Genomic DNA, 22,433 nt, shown 5'->3' on the forward strand with positions numbered 1-22,433 from the left:
GGTTTTTTTTAAATGTAAACAAACCTCTTTTTCTTTCGCTGTATCATTTTGCTACACCCGCTGTATGCTTGAAGTAATGGGGCCGGCCGTACACGGGTGATCAAGCTAGCAAAGGGTGACAAGCAGGTAGCAAATTGTTTTCCGAAGCACATCACGTGGCCACCACGTTTGTGGTTCACTGATAATGGCTGTGTTCTGCATCGGTTAGGGAACGGGAGCTATTTTTTCTGTTATTTTCAACTGTTTTCATTTATTGTTGTCTAGCGTGTACACTGCAGCGACTTTTCGATCCGATGTATTGTCACAGTGCCCTAGTTTGCTAGCGGAGAATGGGTGGGCATATCTACAGAGAAAAAAATAAAGGGAAATACACTACATTGTGCATGTTTTCGTCGCTTATGTGCAACGTTGTATGCATGCTAACTAAGGGAAACGTAAGGTTTGTTGATGTTTTGGTTATTATTTTGTATCCAGCAACATTGGCTTAATTTTGCAAATGTTTTTAGATCTTTTTGCATAATCTTTTTGATGAAAATTGATTATATTGCAATTTTATTAGCTACTTCAGGCACGAATGTTGAGTATTCAATTCTATGAATTTATGTTTAATGCACTGTGTGTTAGACCTTTCATTTTAAAACTAAATTTAATAGATTAGTTCTTTCAATTTTTATGTCACTATCTTCCTGTATAGCTTACGATTAATTAAAATACTTATTGTGCTGGGGTACGTATTCAGCATGTAATCAAAACTAATTTTCTCACAATTCAATCCAATATTAGCCTACATGTTAGATTAAACAATATCAGCACTTAAAATGGTTCAACTATTGAGTCCAGAAGTTAATAATGTTATGTCATTTTTTTTTTGCTCGGTTAGAACGGACTGGCCGTATCAAGACTTATTTTACCACGTAGCAGGAAAGTCAGTCCATGCTACGGGGGGACGGTCCGGATGGGATTTGAACCCGGTCCTGCCGTGTGGACGGGCGCCGATATCACATGCACCACCGGGCCGCCCCTAATGTTATGTTATAGATACATATTAATCAAATCAGCCTTTTGAGGCGGACAATAAGGCTAAATGCAGTAACAATTAAAAATAAATTAATATATAAGTAATAGATAGAAATTTACGAAAATTTGCCTTTAAGTTTAAGTTTATAAATTTTACTTAAGTTGCTTTTAAGCTTACGATGTTTTGAAAAAAAAGTTTCGATAAAAATTTGTTTTAAGTTTGATTTTCTCTTACTTTCTCTAACAGTATTTTTTTATATCTTCCACACTTAGCCCAAAATATATAAATTTCTTCAAATTGGTTTATCCAGAGAAATTTTAATCTACTTATATCTACTTTATTATTTAGGAAAACATAATTGTTAAAATTGTAGTGATGTTATCACCTTTCCTATTTTTTCATTATTTGCTTATTTCTAGTGTAGTATATTTGTTATACTCTTTTGATTTCTTCATAGTTTTGGGATACTTAAAGACTTTTTGCTGATTTTAAATCATTATTTAATATACTTTTATTTCGATAGGAAATTGTTAATCGTGAGTTGCTTTATTTTTTTTATTTTAAATTCAATTTTTTGCCTTTAATGCGTTCTATTGTTTTAAAACTGTTTGGAAATGTGGTGCTGCTTTCTTTAACAAAGAAAAAAGGTTAAATTGACCACGCTCATCTATTTTCAGCAGCTTATTTACAATGTACGCACAATGCATATGCACTGGAAAGAAAAAAAAAAGTGGACTGCAAACAAGCTGCGATGCAAACGATCACAGCATACAGTTGTAATTTTCCCAACTATCGCTCCATTACCAACCGAAATCGGTCAACATGCGCGTAGATTTTTAACGAATGCATGTGCATATTTTCCAGCAGGATGAAGCGAGAATTTTTCCTCCCATGTCATCATAATTCCCAAACACACAAATACTATCCGCGTGCTAGGGTTAAACTGCATCCGGATGCCATTTTTCCATTATTCTTTTCGTTGGGTTGTTTTTTTTTGTTCTTCCTTCTTCATCTCCCATTTGCCAATTTTCTACCCAGCTCTGGGCCGAAAGCCTTGTTTGGCTTTTCATACGGATTCCAGTTGCTGTCATGTTCTTATGCTTTCTTTCATTCGGCGTTGGTGAATAAATCATACGACATCACCCTGGTGGTTGGTTTTGGGGGGGAAAATGAATAGTACAGTGGAAGCTTTTGTGACCTTTCGGTGGGTTGTAGTGTGCGCGACTAGTTGACCGAACTCCGACAACATTTGTTCGCGTGCTTTCCACTCGCATCAGTTGCCCGTGCAGCTCTTTGTTTGACCGTTTGTGCTCGTTTATTGATGATTTCCATGTTTGCCGTGGGAATAATTTATTGGTTATGATTTTTTATCCATCACAAATCAACCAGTGGACCAGCGTATGGATTGTATGTTTGCTCCGATTGGCTATATTGGCCACTCAGCTGAACCGTTGCGCTTTCGAACGAGCTGGAAAATCACTCGCTAATGAAATAAGGGAAAGCGAAAGAGAGACAGCAGGGAGGGAGAGAAACAAAAACGGAAAATCAAAAATAACTTTGAGCGATCAGGATGGATGGCATTCTGATATTGTAATAAATTTGCCAACCCTGTTTGGCATCAGCAGCACAGTTTTTGGGTGGTGAAAATGTGTCATGTTTCGGCAGATGATATAAATCAACATTTTGTAGCCGTTGCTGGGCGCAACAATATGGGTGGATTTTTGTTTTAGATCAAATTCCCCGTAGAGTCTCGCCCACATGTAAATATCGGTTTTTGGGATGAATAAATGCCTTTCGAAGCACATCAAGTTGAGCTTGTTTTCTGTCGATCCATATTCTGATAAATGTTCTATTTGGTTTAAGGAAGTCTAGCATTCGTTAACATTATTTACTTCGCCAACATTTATAATTTTTTATGAAAACGAAAATATTTTTGACAAGCATCATTTATTGTTCTATTATCATCTTTTCTAAAGTTACAAACTTTAGTTACAACTTTAGAAGATAAAAATTATGCATAAAAATGGAAGTTTCTGGTATATTCGCTCGTATGCAATACGGTTGCAAATGTACATTCGTCTTTTCCACGAATAAATTTCCCGTTCGTTTACCTATCCGCAACATTGTAATTTGTTTTCCATACGAATAATTTATATACGCGGTCAATTTCTACTTTCCAAGTCTATCTTCACATATAGCACGGTTTGCTATTCCCAGTGTAGGACGCAAGGTATACCTTTATGATTTTCCTGCAATATTCCAAAAATACGCTATACAATCGGAACTGTGCATTCGCATAAACAAATAATCCATCGCTGGTCGGGAAATGGTTGCGTCCGTTAGAGAATGGTGCTAGAAACATGATTACCATACCCATTGAGAATGTACCATCATACCCGAAAAGATAAACTAGGATGGTGGTGGTGTCCTCTAGTGGCCTCGAAAAAACGGATAAGAAGCAGCTCGGCAGCGTTCTCGGCAAAAAGGTGAGAATGTGCACAAGTGTGCCCGATGTGCTACGTTCGACAATAATAATGAATGCCTTCTGGTGGAAAACGGTGTGATAACAAATGGGCAAACACCGTACACGATATTTTCTCTACAAGCCATGTGCATTGCATCTCGAGCAAGGTTCCAAAACCTTCCTTATAAATTGTACTGCATGGAGAGCAAACACTTTACTGCACCGACAGCGACATGACATTATGAAAACGGCACACCAATCGGGAATGACGAATGGATGGCGTTGTGGTATTTTGGAGTGGTTTCTAACCGAACAACGCGGCCTACGGTTGCCTACCTTACGATGCCAGAAGCCGTTTACGGGGAAAGATAATCCGTTTTCGAATTTGCTGTTCCGGGGGGCCGATGGTTTATCCTGAAGCTAGTATGAATTATTAAATTCACCATAAAAGCATATAATTACGCTGCCAGCAAGGTGGCTGAGTGTTTGCACCTTCGTACGGTAATGAGATGTTTTGCTTGGATGAAGGATTAGTACTCGAAACTGGCCATGACATGTTGTGAAAGTACCGGGATGATGCTAGTTATGTTTTATACGTAAAGTGTTCTTATTTATTTATAAATTTGTATAGATAAATAGATACAATGATAAATGGACATTTAAAACAAACTTTTAGCGACAGTTGTTTCCTTATCTTGATTTCATTAATGATAATTAAAATCTCTTCACTGCTTTCTTCTGCTACAGTTGTTAGTCAATTTTCAACAAAGTTTGATGGGCCTTTTATTGCCACAATGTATAAAACCACCGAATATAGCTTAGGATAGCTCATAATATAGAATTCCCAGATAGTCCCACCAGATACACTACATAAACGTGATGCCATCATCTTTTCGCCATGGAAGTTAGAACATTGGCAAATTTTTTTCGTTATGGAACATCTTATTATCAATACTCAAATTTCGTTATACAAACCTGTGATAAATTATTTTAATTTGCTGCACTGTGTACTGTTCAATTATTTTATTTTTGATTTACTAGAAAAATATTAACAAGTTTCAGTGTAAAGTTTTTTTTTAATACAAAATATTTTACTATTCGTTCACATATTGAAAATTCTGAACAATATGGAAATTTCAGTGGAGATCACAAACTCTTTTTTTCCAACGTTGGCCAAAAACGCTAGTGCTATCTTGAATATATTTTTACAAAAATTTTAAATTGTAATTTTTTTTTAAATTTTTAAATCCTTTAATTGAGTGGTATATACTGATTTTTCTTAGTAAAAATAATAACAGTTTTGAGCCATTTCGAGTCAGAAAAACACAAAAGTTAACTTTTTGTTCATCAAAATGTTTATTTTCCTTTTATGATGCATTTTTTATTTAAAACTTTATTTTTAATTTTATAATTAAATAAAGTCCTATAATTAAATAATCTTTTTGTTTTGTTTTTATGTATATAATTTAAAGTAGTAAAAACACTCAAAAATTACATTTTTTTTTAATTTCAGGTAAAAAAATAGCAACCAAAAATCATGCCCTCTTTAACATCTGTCTGTAGTAAAATCCCATCCAAATCATCCTTATCAAATCGTAAGTAAAAAAACTCTTTCTTTCTAAAAGCTTCACGAACCATACGATATGCAAATGATACACGCGCGAAAAACGCCATACCACCTCACCTGGTATGGTGATCTATAATTATGCCAGACGCATATTATTATGCATTATTGTGCAAGCCAAAAATTCGCAAACATTTATTCAACGGTTGGTCTGCATTTTCGTTGACATTAACGGTACAGCGTCGGCTGTGGTGGTCACAAATGGCGCTTATCAAAATTTCGTAACTCGTATGCATTTGAAAACCGGTGAACAAGATGGCATTTTATTATTTCTTTTTAATGTTTCCGAAACATTCGAAAACAGTGTGTTATCGTTTCGATTCCCCAGTTGGGAATATGCGTTTTGGAATCGAATGCGATTGTGCATCTTTAATGGTTTTCTTCAATTTATCAAAAAGGTTTAGAGTCAGGTCAGTTCGGGAAAAAACCAAATTCATTTTATGGTACGGAATTTCACTTTCTGTAACAGTGTTGACTGTTTGCTTATGTATAATCAAGAGGCAATCCCAAAATGGGTAAAATGGTTTTATTATTATGTTTTTGAGGATGATCAAATATGCGGGCTATAAAAGCGAATAATACTGCGGATGATCTTTGTAAACATTTAAGTCATAATTTAATCTCGATCAAGAAAGTAATGAAATTATTTATAATACTGACGATCTTACAATAAAACCTTAATAAATTTAAATCCATTTTAAAACTGTAGTATTTTTTGTCTCAATCAATACCGGTGAAAGCATCCAATCTAAATAAACAACCATCCTAAAACATCGTGTGCCTTAGGGCAACACACTTAAAGATGTCTAATATTTTTGTGGTGAAAATGCACCTCAAGAGGTAAAGCTAAAACAAACTACAATCTCCCGAAAACGGAAGCATCACCGGAATCCCAACACAGACGCTCGTCTGTTAGTCATTCATTTGTGCTTTGAAACGATTTAAATTTGTTTGATGATCGTGTTTGACGATGACTGTGATGACGTTGATGAAGGTCAAGTGTGTACACATACCGTACCATCAGCTCGTCTTGTTGTCGAGTTTTCAGCGACACCTCCCTGAGGCGAGAGAAAAGTGTTGCGTTATGTCGGTTTTAAATTTTATCACATTTTTTTTGGTGGTGAAAAGGGGTTGAAGTTGCTTTCTAAAATTAAAACTCTCCTAAAAACAAGTCATGGAAGCTGCCACTAGGTAGGCAAGGGCTCGTGTTGTGTGATCGTTATGTTCCAGTGCATGTAATACCCGCCAGGCAGGATCGTACGGGTGCGGTTCCCGAATAGTTCAATCACTTTTATCCCAACATCGGAGGCCACCTGGTGTGGTTCACAGCATCGTAAAAAAGACAAAGTTTAAAATAAAAAACCACCTCGTGGAAAGCAGTGGAACGGAAACATAAGATGCATCATTTCGTTTCGGCAAAACCCTTTCCCAAAAACACAGAAAAAAAGGCAAATGATCGGTCAGTCAGGATGGATTTTACAATACGGAACTGCAGCTATCAGCTTCGGTACAACTGGCCATCGGAATGGGACACGATACGCGACCGAATCTCGTCAATCTTGCCCGCAGGCCAGGAAAGAGTCCATTAACCTTTTGCCCAGGGTTGTCTTTGCCCTCCTGTACACCTTCTTGGTTTGCAATGTCCACCCGATCAATCTGTCACGGTTGTGGTGCGTAGAGTTTCACGGTGCTGAGATTTCGTTAAAGTTCGAACGAATGGCCAACTCCTGTTCATGTGCAAGGTTAGTGCGTTCGTAAAAACGGGTTCCGAGTTCGCAAGTCCAAGGCACCTGTTCAAGGGTGTGTGTGTATGTTTGGGGGATCGTAAAGACACTCGCGTACCGTTTTCGTAGCCGGCGATAGTGAGAGTACAGTGGACCACTTGGTTCAAACCTCCCGGCAGCAGCGGACGCCGGCGTGCCCACAGCCGTAGTTCATTCATCTTCATCTCGCGACACCAAATGGATGGTTGGGCCGCGAAAGTTTCGCTTTCATGTCGCTTTTCTATTTGACCATTTTTGAGGGGATGGCTAGACCGGGTGTGTCCCAGGTAACGCAACCAAAAAGGGAATGTTTGTCAAACGACACGCGTGCTCTGTTTGGAGTCCAGCCGGCGCGAAAGTGCGAACTGCGGGTCTTTTTGATTGCATTATGTATTATGTTTTGTTTTTTTTTTTCGGTGATACATCGAGCAAGCAAAGATTGAAGCCAATTAGTTCGGTCCGGGTGAAGGTTTCGTTGACCTTGCGTTGATTGCGATGAAAGGTTCGCCCACTGGCAGGCCAGACCGCGGTACAATAATGGGGATCTCCAAACAAAACAAATAATCGGAGCTTTCGGTTGAAGGTATTTTTGTTTTCTTGGGTGAATGTCAGGATTTTTGGAGGTGTAATTTTCTGTCAAATATGAAGGGTTTCTTTTGTTTTTTTTTTTACAATGAAGTGTTTGTTTAAAAGGTTTCATTAATCAGAGATTTTATAACTATTTGATGAATGGTAATTAAGAGAAACAAACGCTAGCTTTATTTTTTTTTCTTAAGATGAATGTTGTTCACAAAAAGCAATGAATATTTTTGACATTCTTTATTAGACATATCGTCTTCGGATAGACCGATAGCAGTGAATTTTGCTTAATCGAAACTCTCATTACGAGAAAATATTTTTTGCTTATTAGACTTGGACTTAGACTTTTTAACTGATTTTTTTGATTTTGTTTATTTTTTTTTACTGTTATAAACTGAATTTTATTATGTGCAACTTATGTTACTACTTATCGTTACTTATTATAAAATTCAAAAAATTGTGATACTTAGTAATGTTTAAATAATAATCTATATATATAAAATTAAGTTAAAATATATATTATAAAGTCAATCCATGCTACGAGGAAGCGTTCCAGATGGGATTTGAAACCCGGTCCTGTCGTGTGAACCGGCGCCGTTTATCACATACTCCACCGAGCCGCCCCTTGAAATTAAGATCTCTAGTCTTTTTTTTAATGAGAATGTTTATCGTTTATGGATGGAACTACGTAAATGTATGAGCTGACTTGTATTTTATTCGCACACTCAATAACAGTTGAAATATTTACAGTATCTTCAGGTTTTGTTTTCTAAACAAAATGACATACTTGTGTCGAATCGGGTACAACACAACACTCGAAATAACACATCAGACACATAACTCCTTCAGGATCATAAACCCGCTTTCCCCAAATTCCCTGAATTCGATCGCTAATCCGGCAAGGCTGCAGCGTAGGCAGTTGCGCTAAAGACAATGCTCACCCTACATTTCAGGAATTTTGCCTACTACTAGAACGTGTTATGACGAATCATAAAAAAAACACGTTCCAGTAGTAGGCAACATTGACTCTTCGATCAATCGCCCACGCGATGTGATGGCTCGAATGATAAGTTCTCAGGACAGAGGTTATAAAAAATTCATTTTGCGACGCGTAAAAAAACAGTATTCGCTAACTACTATCCCAAATTTATTAGCCTTAAATTTATGTCAAAGAACTAATAGTTTTCTTAATTTTATTCACTAACTAAACATTCTTTAGTTTTGAAAATGTTATAAGCTTATAATTGATCAATTCAATTCTTAAGCACACTCTGATTTTAGAACTTTGTCAATCCCAGTTTAAATGTTGTTGAATGATGTATCAATTTTTTTTTTGAAATATTTTTATCAACAAATATGTTGTTATTTTTATGAAGCCTTAAAGTAAAAATATCTTTGAAAAAAAACGAATATATCGACGTATTATCTATTTGAAATGCAAGCATTAAACACACTTCCAACTTGTAGTTGCTCCGACACATACGTAACACGGAGAAAATATTGACCCGAAACCCGAAAACCCACAACTAAAAACACCGTCCGCTCATTTTGTGATGAAGTAAAAACAACGCAAAATTACTCACCATTATCAGCATAAGGCAACCGTTACCGATCAGCAACTGCATCAACATACATCAATCGCAAACGGCTGTAGTTCCCATTGTTCCGCATCACTCGATACATCCGCAGTGGTGAACCGCAATCCGTCGCAAAATTCCATTCCATTCGCCGCTACCGTTTCTAAACACCCGGAATGTGTTGTTAGAAAATATTATGTTGCGAGCTAAAGAAGCTGTCGCGTCGCACCATGAACGGGGAATGTAGTGATTGAATTTGCATAACAATGGAAAACATCGATAGTGGATCGCTTCCAAGTTTATCGAACAAAAGTATTCGTACATGTGCTGTAGTGAGTGAGTTTCGGTGAAAAATGGTGACACTAGGCACCAGTACTACAAACTGGTTCTCCATTTGCAGAGGTTCGTTTTTTTTGTTTGGTGTTGATTCTCTACCTAAACTGGATCACCAACAACCTTTTTAAGTAGAACATGCTCACGATGCACCCCTTATTAAATTTCCTTAAAATTACCCATTTAAAGTGTAACGTACAACCTCAAACAACTTGACCGAAATTGACCTAACTGACCACTTAACTTTGTGGAGCAGTAGGTCGAAAGGAGCGTAAACCAAAGCTTACAGAACCTTCCCAAAGTTCAGGGGGCCGTTTATGCAGGTTTCAATTCCTTTTTTTCCGCTCTTATCTCACAAGGCTTTTACTCGTCTGCTTCATTATGAAACATCAACAAACAACGGATAGCCGATGAGTGACTGTGCGCGAAAATCGAACCACCGAACGGCAAAATTAATGATCTGTCTTGTGGTGTAATAAAGTGTCATTTGGCGAGCAAATGCATATCGGGTCAACAGTGGCCGGTTCCGAAAATGCATCCGCCGAAAGGGCCAAATGTCAACGTTTACGTACGTAGGCCGTGCGTATCACTTTCTGGAGCGTACGTTCACGGCATGGATTGCGCAATGTGTAGCGTTGATCCATTTTCTCCCGGGTCGTCCGGTATGCTGCATCGTCGTCCACCGGGTATGCAAATGATGCATGGAATATAGAGTGCAGTATTTATGCAAAAGTTTGACCGCTTTCGCATACGGTCACTTGTGCGAGTTGATCTTGCCTGCTGTAATTCGTGGTAAAGCAAACTGGGGAAGCTAGGCTGTTTGCGTTACAAACATATTGGGGTCATTGCAAAAGCTATCCTTCTTTTATGACATTGTAAGCGACAGTACGTGTAAGTTGTAATTTTGATACGTGCCAGTTTCGTTTGGTATTCATACGCATGTTTAATTTATGAAAAAGCTATCGCTTTATTGTGCATTTCGGAAAGTAATGAAAACAGTACCGCTAAAAGGCTGAACTATTATGTATTGAGTGGCATGATTTTTAAATGACTGTCAATTTGGTTCAATTCATTGCAATGTTTGACTTGATAGTAATGGCGAATAAAAAGAATATCTCAGAAACGATTTCAGCTATGGATAGATTTCCGTCTAGTCTTAATCACATTTTTGATTAATGTTAGAAGACGTCTCTGCTTCCATTCTAAACCTACTGGAGGATATTTGGTTTGTAGTGAGGATCTTATTTACTTCTGACGAACTTTCTATGTTCGATTTTATCATCGTAATTATAGAATTGTTTATCATATCTACATTAACGGACCTATAAGTACAATCAATAGCACGGGCAGGAACGTAAATCTTGATGGTCGAAAGTAGCGCTGGAGGCTCAACGAAATCAAAATATCTGTATTGAGGTCATTTACTACGATAGCAAAACACTAATTCTTTGACCAGTTTATCTTCACTTTTTTTACCTTTGTACTAGTTTGTTAAGTATTGAATTTCTGGGGGACTTCCATTTCTATGATATTCCGTTCTCCAACATGTTCTCCGGGAACTCTCCCTTTTATATTCTAAGACCTCTACTACGATTTTTTCAATTTATGAATTATGGCAACTTTAAGCTTCTGTAATCTCGTACTGTTAACCATTTTCATGAACTTCATGAATTAGTATTTTCAAAGCATTATCTATGAACTTTTAGTGTTTTCAACCTTCAAACTAGACCAATTTAATCCAAGATAATCGTAGGAAGGCTCTTGTTTGTTTTGATTGAGTAAACTGAAATGAATTGATAGTGAAAATGAAGCTGCTAAAGAATTAGTAGTACAATGCAAAAATTCAGATAGGATTTTAAAACGATTTAATTATCTCTAATCTTTGAAATAATGCTTTGAGACAACCGAGAAACCACTCCCACCAAAGTGGTTCAATGCTCCCCTCATGATGGCGGAATCTATCATATCGATGAACAAATCTATCCTGAAATGGTGTGGACTACAAACCATTGTTCATGATGTAATTCTGCAATGAAATAGATAATTTACCTTAGTTAATTTTATATTACACTTCTCTGTACTTTCTCAGTATAAGGATATTCTTGGTTTGAAAGATGATTTCATGTAGAAAGCTTCTTATCAATACTATTTCTTAACTATTTTCTTAATACTATTATCAATACTATACTTAACATTGTACAATAATATACTGGCAATTTCTTTTGTGTCCGAAAGTTTAATTGCAAGCGTCTTCTTTTTTATGTTTAAAACTTATAACCGGATTCAAAGTAAACAAAACATAAACAGTCCGCCAACTGCCAAATGATGACGTCCAATTAGTGGTTCAACAAATCAGCTATAGTTCTAACCCATTCATCCCCGGGAAATACATTAGGATACAAATGAAGGGAGAGAAAATAGACACAAGCCAAAATGCGTAATAATGAAGTGGTTTCGTTACAGTACTTCAGGCGAACTCGTTACTATCCGTGTTTGGACCAATTCGCTATTGGATTGGAAGAAGGCGCGCCGGACTCGAACAAATTGCTCAACTCCTCCGGGCATCCTTTAATAGCTAAACTTTGCTACACATTTTCAAGGAGTTTTCCAGCGGATGGTACCCGGGGGCACTTTTCTTTCCTTCGGTTCCGTTCGAACGAAATCCTTCACAGTCGATTGCAGTGGATTTTCGTCCAATTTTCTATTTGTGTTCTTTTTTTCTCATGTCTTACTGCCGAGCCTGGCGATAAGAAGTTGTTTCACCCAAAAGATGAACCGTTTCATTCCTATATTTTTCCTTGCAAGAAAAGCGATTGTGCATAACGATGAAAAGATTTGTTTTCATCCCTCCTTATGGAACTGCGCGCTTCCCCGTAGAATGGGAGCTAAATCAATGCTTAAATAAAAAAAATCTCCGAAAAGGCAAAAAAGCGTGAACCTTCTTAAAATTTGTGCCAAAACAAAATTCTCAGTACTGTTGAAAGGAAAAGTCGAAGCGAAAAAGTCTGACCCTTGTAACGAAGCGTACAAATTTGTTGAATCGTCGGGTCATAAAACATGACAGTGCAAGCAGTGCTCCGTCCATCCGGTTGAATTAGGCTGATTAATCGATGATTAGCGGACTAGATTAGGGTGAGCTGGCAGTACAGCAGAGGAGGAAAAAAAAACAACTGGGATCGTTCATCAAGGCGTGAAGGTAAAATTAAGCAAGAAAAGGAAACACATCCATTAGAATGGAAAATAGGCACAATCTTGTTTTATATTTGTTTTTTTTTTTAACAAATATAAAACGAAGTATTTTTATGTTGATATTTCCAGTGCTTTTGGATGTCAGAAGAGATGCTTCTTTTTTAAATAAAATTATTGTACTGTTGTCCAATATAATTGATTTTGAATAATAATAATAATACAATAAAAGTAAGAAAGGACACGTGAAATATGGAATAATGAGTAAATTGCTAAAGCCAGGCCTGAAAAGTAAAGGAAGATAAGAAATAATTTCACAGTCCATGTATTCCTGATAGCCTTTGTCTGAGTATTTACTTACAGAGCTTTTACTTTAAATATTAGTTAAGTTTGAAATACATCAAAATGTATTCATTGCGTTAACTTAATATTGACGCACTCTAATGATTATTATAACGATAATAATGGACCTGGTTCGCCTAGTTACAGCGCTCATAATAGACAACACCGAGTTGGTCCCACCAGAAGCACAACAGCAACAGATTAGAAATTTACATTTTTCGGCAGATAAATTGTTGTTCATGATTTTGTTCGATATCGCTTCATCTCTTTTGGCTAGTATTTTTTTTAATGATTTACGGATAGATTATTATATATTCCCACCTTTTTCATGTTTCTTTTTTATGGCATTTGATGAATCACTTTTTAAAAAAATTTACGACAAGCAGGAAATACCTTGAACAGCCTGGTCGTATTGCTATTATATTAAGTAATTAGTATATTATAAATCCTCTCCTTTAGATTGAAAAATGAATTTAAATTTTTACCTTTCGATTAACTGAACGATTATGATTTTTACATCATAGAATTATATAGTACAGAGTTATACAACTAATCTACAATATATATGTTTTGATCTTACTTTTACTTGGTACAAGTTCGGACCTGATCCAAAATAATGACTCCCAATATAAACTATTCAAATATAACTGTGTGATTTCTTTCTCACTGTTCAATCACCTTTGTTAAGCTTGCACGATAGACCAAATCCTTTTGGGCGAAATAGTGAACACTCCTTTGAGAGAGTATCCCGAGCTTTCCTTAGAATTGTTTTTTCAGCACCAAGAGCTCGTTTGTGCGTTGGAAATAGCAGAAAGTTTTCCAATTCCTTCTGTCTGGTTTAGATTTTTTTTGCCAATTTCACTACATTCTTCTTTTGAAATCGCGAAATCCCTGAACGAGATGATAAGGTTTGGGATTGATTTCTTTTTTTTTGCGAGAGAATACACATTGCGTTGACTTCCATTTCAAATTGAGCCATTTCATCGGCTACCGTTGAATGAAGGATGGAATGCGTTCGCAATGTGTCGCGCTTTCTTGGCGTTAGATGAAAAAAACTCGTGATGAACGAAGAGCTTTGCATTGCACACGGTCGGAGATCTCCTCTGCCCGACAGTCCTACTGCTTGATTCATTCGCTGGTTTTGCTGACCGCTTCATGCAGACACAACATGACTTGTTCGGTTGCATCTTAACTGGATGCTGGATATCCGTCGGCATTCGATCGTTGACGCTAGCCAAAATGGTGCTCGAAACGGACCGCAAAAGGGAGTGAAAGGGTTTGTTTGCCAGGTTCAGCTGCAGGTTCAGGTGAAAACTCTCACTTTCGTCGCGGGCGTTATCAAAATCGAGAAAGTTTCTCACCAATGTGGTTACCGGGCGCAGTTAGGGACGGGACGGAAGGTGGGAACCGGTTTTTTGGTGGTGACGTTTTGCGGGCAGAGGAACCGTGCATATATTGTAAGTCCCTCCGCCGGTGGAAGACTGTATTCCCGTCTACGTTGGGCATCGCTTCTCGCTTGGGAACGTTTCAAGGAACGCTTGTCCGTTGTCCGTTTTTGGCAATTTCTGCAACTGAAGCGTACGGGACAGAGAGGAAACCCGTCTGTAGCTCTGTTTCTTTCTGCTGCGAGATGTTTTATTATACGTGCATTTCGATCGAGTTCCTTCTCGTCGAAGGTTGTGCTAACGGTGCGTGGTTGACTTTTGGGGTTTGATGCCGATCCGGTCGATGGCCCGATCCGTCAGGTGACAGTGAAAGTGATGCCGAAAGTTTATGAAACGATGAGCGAATTTCCATTTCATTTGAATGTCTTACGCGAGCTGGGCTGGGAAGATTGTATCCAGTGTGATGCGAGACATGTCATTATGTAACAGGAGTTAGAAGAGAGAAAATTGTCACGACGATGAAACAAGAGTTAGGAATTTGATTGTTGCTCAGCTTAAAATGATATCCAAATAACTTAACAAATTGGTACAACATTAGTGGCGGTATGGCGGTTTATTTTTAAAACGTAGTAATCTTGAATCTCTTTTAAAATGTAAAATAATTTTATAAACGTTGTCAAAATTCTCACCACAAAAAGCAAACCTCAATATTTTATTATGTTCTGTGAATATAGGGTGATTAAAGTCGTATTTTATTTCACACCATCCAATGCACCACTGTTTGTCTATTCACCTGCCCATTCGCTTCATCTGCTAAATATTTTCCTCCTGGGGCCATCTTTCAAACACCCACCACCACTAAATTAGTTCCAGTGCATAATGCATCTTCGTTTGTTGCTATCGTGCAATAGATCGTGCGGTGCAATAAACTATACGGACTGGCAAAGATGCAACGATGCATGGGCTGTCTCGCTGAAGCATCGATGAAAAGACCGACACTGTTCATTCTCCCTCTGATGCAGCTTCCGTTGAAATAGGTTTCGATGGTACTTTCGAAACAACGCTTACACGTAGACCACGTAGAACGCCAACATAAGATCAGAACATTCCATATGCGTACCTCGATGTGTTTTTTTTAAAAAGCGGGATTTTTTTCTTTTGCAAAAAAAAGTTTGCTGGAAGGAGAGCAACAACACACACAAAAAAACGTTTGTTGCATGTTCTTTGGCCATGGTGGCTGTGAACCGGTGATTCTTAACCGAACGCATGGTTAAATGGAATATCGACTGTTGGATACGGTTGCTATACTCCTTCTGCAGTATTCTACCTTCGTTACCCATGTAAACGCTTGAGGACATGCGAAAATGTTTTACACCCGCTAACATTGAAATACTATTCACGTATCGTGTGCTTCAGTTCGGATGATGATGAAAAAGACGCATCAAACCCCATCATCCAGCTCTCGGTGGTAGGGATTTGTGTTCGATTTTGTGTAACGTTTGGTGTCTGTGCGCCACCTTTAGTACATTCGCCGATCAAATGGAAAGCATGTGCAACCAACCTGGGACCATTACGTTTAAAAACAGGTTGTACGGTGCAAAACTCAATTACATTATCACAAGGTGGAGAAATAGTTTGCTCCCGTTGTAAAGCAACACCACAAATGTTGGATGTTGTTGAGAATTTTATACTGTTTTTGTTGTTCTTTGATGATCTTACGAATTAGAAAAGAAACATATTTTGCTGAGAAGCATTTTCATTTCTTTACATGTGTATGGATGTGACTGTACTAAATTTTATTTAAAATTGTTCCCTTGCTATTTGCTCATAAACATGAAATGTGCATTATGAAAAGGTTTTGGCCGTCATTTTAAGGTTTTGTAAATTTCTTTTTTTTTCAAGGAAGATATGCTCCTCAAAGCTCGAAGTAAGACATTTTTTATTTAAAAAAAAATTCCAATTTGTATATTGCAAATTGACGACATTATAGAAGTTTCTTCGGATATTTGAAGAACCGCTAAATTTATGGTACCATGCTTTTGATTAAAAATTATTTGAAAATTATAGCAATAAATCTTTATGATGTTCTCCTGTATAATATTAAGTGAAAAAAATCTATAACTTTATATTTGATGAACTTTAATGTTCAATTTCTGACAATATACTAAAAAGTGGAAATTTTTAAAGTTCACAGAGTATTTGTAACAGAGCAATTCGAAAAATAAAACAGAATTTGGCATCTACATTTTATACAACAAATGGTAACTAATACGGAAGAGGTGGTATCGTGTTTCGATTACCGAATTAATAACTCGAAGGTCGAGTATCGATCGGCCCTTGAGGCATGGAAAAGAAAGAGCGAGGGACTAAAATATGATGTAAATCATATATTTATTATATTATCTTACAACACACAAACACCATGTATATTCCTATATAAAATTATCCTTTTTACAAATATTGGACTCAATAATCCAACACACAAGAATCTATCTGTTTCGCAATTTTGAAAGAGGCTTTTTTGTTGACTTTTGTTACTTTATTGTATTTTTAGGGAATATATTCTAGATGACTTCAATGCAATTAATCGAAAAAAACACCTTTTTCAAAAATATTGGCTTTAGATAGATTACAGCCATAAATAAGATGTTAATGCATCATGATAAACTATTTAAGGATTATTACACACTGCCTACCAAACTATTAAAGTAACACAATTCGTGGAAGAAGTTCTAAATAAACATGTTTGCTTTCTATTTTTATCATAAACGAATTGAATACCCAAAACAACAAATCCATGTTCGTTAATCCATGTTTGACCGATCGCTTTATAGAGTAATCGTTGCTTAAACGAATATTACCTCTTTGCACATCTTTTTTTGTCTGAGGCACGACACAACCACCTTAAGCTGACTAATCCCGTGTGGGCACAAAAAAGCAAAAAATAAGAAAAATACCGGGAAACCATTATCGCATGGGGTGATGTCTATTTTTCGCGCGTTTGCGTGAACCACAACCGAATCGTTTCCGTAGATTAATGCTACGGATTATTCTGGGAAAATGTTCAACAACAACAATACACGGACGGTGAGTGGGCAGCACTTTTTTTGGAACATGGGTCGTATCCAATGTGGTTGTTTTCGACACACCTGTATGCGTATCGGCTTTATGGTGACCGTGCCATATAAATGCCATAAATAAAGGTTTGGTTCATGTTGGGTTGACCGATGCTGGGCTGGCGAGTAGATAGAGAGAAAGTATGTTTGGTTATGGATGAATTTTCACACGCTAAAATGTATGCTGAATGCAAGTGGTAGCAAACAAAACTCAGTATTACAAACATTTCGAAGTAGTGCTAATGGATTCTCCAACTTTTTTTTTGTACTGTTATTACTTTGCTTTTTTTCTATAGTAAGGAAAGCAAATGAAAAAAAAATATCTTATGCATTTAAATTTTTACATTAAATAATAAATGTTAATGTTTGTTTCTGTAATGGAATATCTACTTAATTTGTAGATTTAAAAAATAACAAAATCTCAATTTGAATTACTTCCTTTTTTGTCGATTTCATAATGCTGCTCACGGTCATTCCTCAGGAAAATAATATTCTATAAAGCTTATCATTTGTAAAAAACCCCGTTCCAAACCAAAGGCATCAGTTGGTAGCGTGTGTTTGCCAATTATGAAATTTAATCTTCCTACATCATGCTCAAGCAAAGCTCAAACAATTCCCATATCCAACCCGATCTCGGTACCCATCGGCCTTTATTTCATGGCATCTTTATTTTTCATTTTATGCTCATTTATCCCGTTCAACTTACAACTTTTGCGTCTGCCGCTGTGAGAACTGCGACGACGAAAAAGCCACTTCTCGTTATAGTATTTGTCCCGAGGAAACATTCAAAATTACCCTCAAATTGCAAATCATTAGCCTATCCTGCCAAGGCCAGGCCCACCGTCTTCCCAAAATCATCGTCGGGTGAAGTTCTATGCTTCATTGTTCCGATCCAAGCCCAAAAGCAAATGGGGAAGCTTTCTTCCCAGAAGTTCTTTCGAAGCGGCAGGCTCATTAATGTTCAAATAAAGCCATAAAGTGCCTCACCAGCCAATAGTGCCACGCGGCAGGGCAATAAAAAATGCATACAGACTGTCTTTCCGTCTTGTGCTATCATTTCCCTTACACGGGAAGGTATAAAGTTTGCTCTAGTGTGAGGTTTAGCAAGATGAAGGATGTTGAAGCGCGGCATGGAACTTTCTAGGAAAGCTCATCGTTTTCGTTTACGTTCTGGATCGAATGCAACAATAGAAGACAATGGTTTCCGGCGTGTAGGAGTTTGGCAATGCAGGTAATGGTAATGGTTCTCCCGTAGAACATGGGCGATGTTTAACATTCCAATTCCAACGATAATATTTTAACCCGCATTCCGTGACTGCAGTGTACGCTGAAGAGTATTTATTTTGGTACATACATATGAGTCGGACATGAATAAAAATGATTCCTAGCGTAGAATGGCAATGTATGGCAAGATGGGAAAAAGTGTGCATACATTGTATTTCCGTTGTAACAGCTGCAGTATGCTCACACACGCCACACGAATGGTCTTGTTTTGAAGTCATTTTTCTGCTTATTCTTCAAACATTGATTGCAACTCAATCATGTGCTGCAATTGCTCCAACCTAACCACACATTACCGTAACGTTAAACGGTAGTGATAAATCATTAACTGCAGGCTTCTAACGTCGATGAGTTCCTCAACATAATGCATCTTTATCGCGACGGTTAACCGCATCGTTCATGCATGCATGTCAGTAAATTATGGATAGAAATTTAATTAATTAAATCCAAATGTAATGACTCATCCTAATCGGTACCACTCAATCGTCTCTGGCACTATGTTTCAATTGCTCCACGTACGATTGTAGCAACAGAGAGCAGCAGTAACCTCATAAAGTATTTCGCACGACCGTGTCTCGACGTTCGGTTAGGGTTTTGCGAAACTGTCCCTTTGCGAACATGAAGTTATTGAATCAATATCAAAGATCATCATCATCTTCGTGCTTGCGTACCAATGGCTGCCGCTGTCAAATGCCACTGGAAGGCCCAGTGATGTCTCCTTCATCAATGCTCTTAAACAAGCCCTTCCCGGGAACTGGATTGCGCATTCTCAACGTTCGCATTCTCTGGTCTCTGGACGGTCTGGGGGTATTATCTGAAATGCTGAAATTAACACCCATAAGACGACCGGACAGGCTGTCATTTGTCAACGGTTGGTGGAGGGTATCAGGCGTTGTCCAGCCTTGTGCCGGACCACGAGCGTAATGGGCTGCTTGTCGATGGTGCATAATCAATTTAATGGTTCGTTGCGATAAATAAATCATCATCGATAATTAGAAAGCAGTAACGTGTTTATCATGATTTGTTGACGTTTGTGTGCTTTGATGCAAGCAGACGAGGGTCCGTTTGCTGTTTGTAGCATGGCTTTAGATAGAATTTTTCCCCCAAATTGGGTCAGGATTGAGAGACTTAGGAGCAAACAGATAAAATGTGACAGCAATGTCGAGTGATAAGAATGGCATTGAGATGCTCGATACGGGAGGGATGGTGTACATTTTGTGTTGTAAATTTAGATTATCAATTAAGCATTTAAGTCTCTGAAAGCGTTTTAGTGGAGGCGCCCGGTGGTTGATTGGTGGTGATGTCAGATTTTACACGATAGGACCGATATAAAATCTCATAAGGACCGTTTCTTTTGTGCGCTGGTCCGTAAATGAAAGCAAGAATAAGGTCAATGTAATGACTATCAGCAAAAAAGGGAAACAATAGTTCACAAGGTCGTTTGATATTTTAGTAAATTCAATACAATTTCCAGTAATATTGAGTAAACTTGTAATTTAGCTACGATTTGAATTATTTTGATTCTTTCATTCCATTAAAATCCTATAAAATGTCTTTTTTCTTTGATCGTCAAATTTTGTTCACTTTTTGAAATAAATTTTATTACAAGGAAGTTTAATATTTTGTTTCGCTCATTTTATCATTTTAGAGACAAAACACAATAGCTTGTTTACAAAAGGGACAATACAATGCAAAACGTAATTCAAATCCAACTTTACACCTATTGTAAATGATTTTTTTTATAATTCCTAATCAAATTAAGTTTCAAAACGTTGAATCATGAATCAAAATATATAAGGTTATTACATAGTTTCTAATAAAACAAAATGGTTGTAGGTCAAAGATATTTCAACCCATTTTTAATTTGAAGATACTACAAAGCATTGGAATGTGTTTATGTCTATGTCCCCGTAAGCCATAAAACAAACGAATTTCACCATGTCAACCATCAACGTTTCACCACTGCGACTGCCACTTTCCACTTCATTTTGTCAGCTTAATAATAAATTCATTAAAAGCTAAAAAGGAAACTTTTCCAAACACACTTCCACCTAGCTCGTGTGTTTGTGTGCGTGTATCCCCACGGGGATGGTACGATTCTTATCATCGTGATCATCTTATTCTTAGCGCTGAACAAACGCAACCCGTCGTCAAGAGGATTTACGACTTACCTGTACCAGGGCGTTTCGAACCGTTGTGTGTCGTATCCTTCCTTCCTCTTTCGCTCGGAAGTAAATTAAAAGCTCATAAATAGATTTGGCAAACGTGTGCATTAGGGTGTGCACGGATTCGACCGAAACCTGTCAACTCTAGAAGCCAGCCAGGAAGCGGGTGATAAAAAGTGACATGACTGGTATGCCGGAAGGCGAAAATTTGGACGAGATTTTATGAGCAATTTGATGGGATTTTATTGTACCAACGTTTCGCATCGCACGTGTTCTATTTTTAAGCAGCCCATCTCTTTGCTCTTCCACAGAATGATTCCATCAGATGGCGAAAGTTAGCCATCTACCAATGAGGCGCTATCCTACCGATCAGCCAGCAGCCGTCAATGTAGATCCAATCAACTTCTATCCGCCGGCCAATGCTACACACCATCGGGTAAGTGAATTTAAAAAAAAAATAAATATATTTATTACAAACAGTAGGTTTTCTCGCTGGGAATGGGAAAAATGTACAATAGTTTATCGTTTAGTTGCGACACATTTCAACCTTGTTTTCTTCATGTTGATAATTGTCCCCAACTATTGCATTGATTGTAAACCAGTGTCAAAAACTAGTCATTGCTTACAAAAAAAAAACACATAAAAGCATTAATGTAAAAAAGCTTTTTAAACATACAAAATAAAAAGTGAAACTCGTGCTGCTATCATGCTGTCTAAAAATCACCGCAGTTGGAGCAGTAATGAGCAAAAACGGGGTGCTGTTAACCATTTCACGAAATAAAATTTAAATGACTCAAGAAAATGAAACGCAACTAAAAAACATCCAAACACAACACTCATTAAGCAAATGCAAATGTCGGTGTGTGCTGGAATGAATGGTGTGTAAAAAAGTTTATGCTCACACCTATCGCAGAGACGTTGACACGAACGGCTCGAACGCCATATAAACTGGAATGCGAAAAAACAGTGAACAGAGACGGTAAAGGGAAAAAAAATTAAACCAAAAAAAATCCAGTATCAAACGAGAAAACAAACAAACCATAATCATGCAAGCACAGTGAGCAAAGTGAGCATTTTTTCTCTTACCTATGCCATGCCATCCCAACAAACGCGCTGTGCGGCCGTAAATGTGAATCAGCAATGGTGCACTCCCGGCCATTTGTCCCGGCACAAAAGCGGGAAAGGTTATAAAAATTATGCATTGCCGGTGGACGGTAAAAACGGTTGATTTAACATTTTGATGCTCATTTATGGTCAATTGTTCACAACGATCTGAGCTGAGGTTTAAACAAAATTTCCGCGGCATTTGCGAGTAAGGCACAAAACGATGATAAGCGACTTATGCAATGTGTGTGTGTGTGAGCGACGTGTGAACTTTCGGCTGAGTTAATGGAGGCCATGATGAAACCGAATAACGAGTTCTAGGTAGAGGGAATTTATTTTTTTATTGGTACAATTAACATGTTACATGTCAATTGTAGGTTAGATTTCTGGGAAATTTTCTCTTTAGTGGATGATTATAAACAATTACTGCACTGAGAATTGTTTTTAAAAATCATTTGCTTTTCCCTTTGATGTGAGGGATTTGCTTCAAAAATCT

The 22,433-nt window shown here is 37.4% G+C and overlaps 1 protein-coding gene across 5 annotated transcripts in view; it reads left to right on the forward strand.

Annotated features, from left to right (window-relative positions):
* LOC125771669 (uncharacterized) overlaps positions 1-22,433 on the forward strand; it is a 142,233-nt gene that overhangs the window by 93,329 nt on the left and 26,471 nt on the right. For all 5 annotated transcript variants that reach the window (XM_049442526.1, XM_049442527.1, XM_049442525.1 and 2 more), the window contains one exon: positions 21,145-21,269. In XM_049442526.1, the coding sequence (XP_049298483.1) occupies positions 21,159-21,269 (111 nt within the window). In that variant the 5' untranslated portion in view covers positions 21,145-21,158. The remainder of the gene's footprint in view (positions 1-21,144; positions 21,270-22,433) is intronic.

This window comes from Anopheles funestus, chromosome 3RL (assembly GCF_943734845.2).
Source record: "Anopheles funestus chromosome 3RL, idAnoFuneDA-416_04, whole genome shotgun sequence".
Lineage (NCBI taxonomy): Eukaryota > Metazoa > Arthropoda > Insecta > Diptera > Culicidae > Anopheles > Anopheles funestus.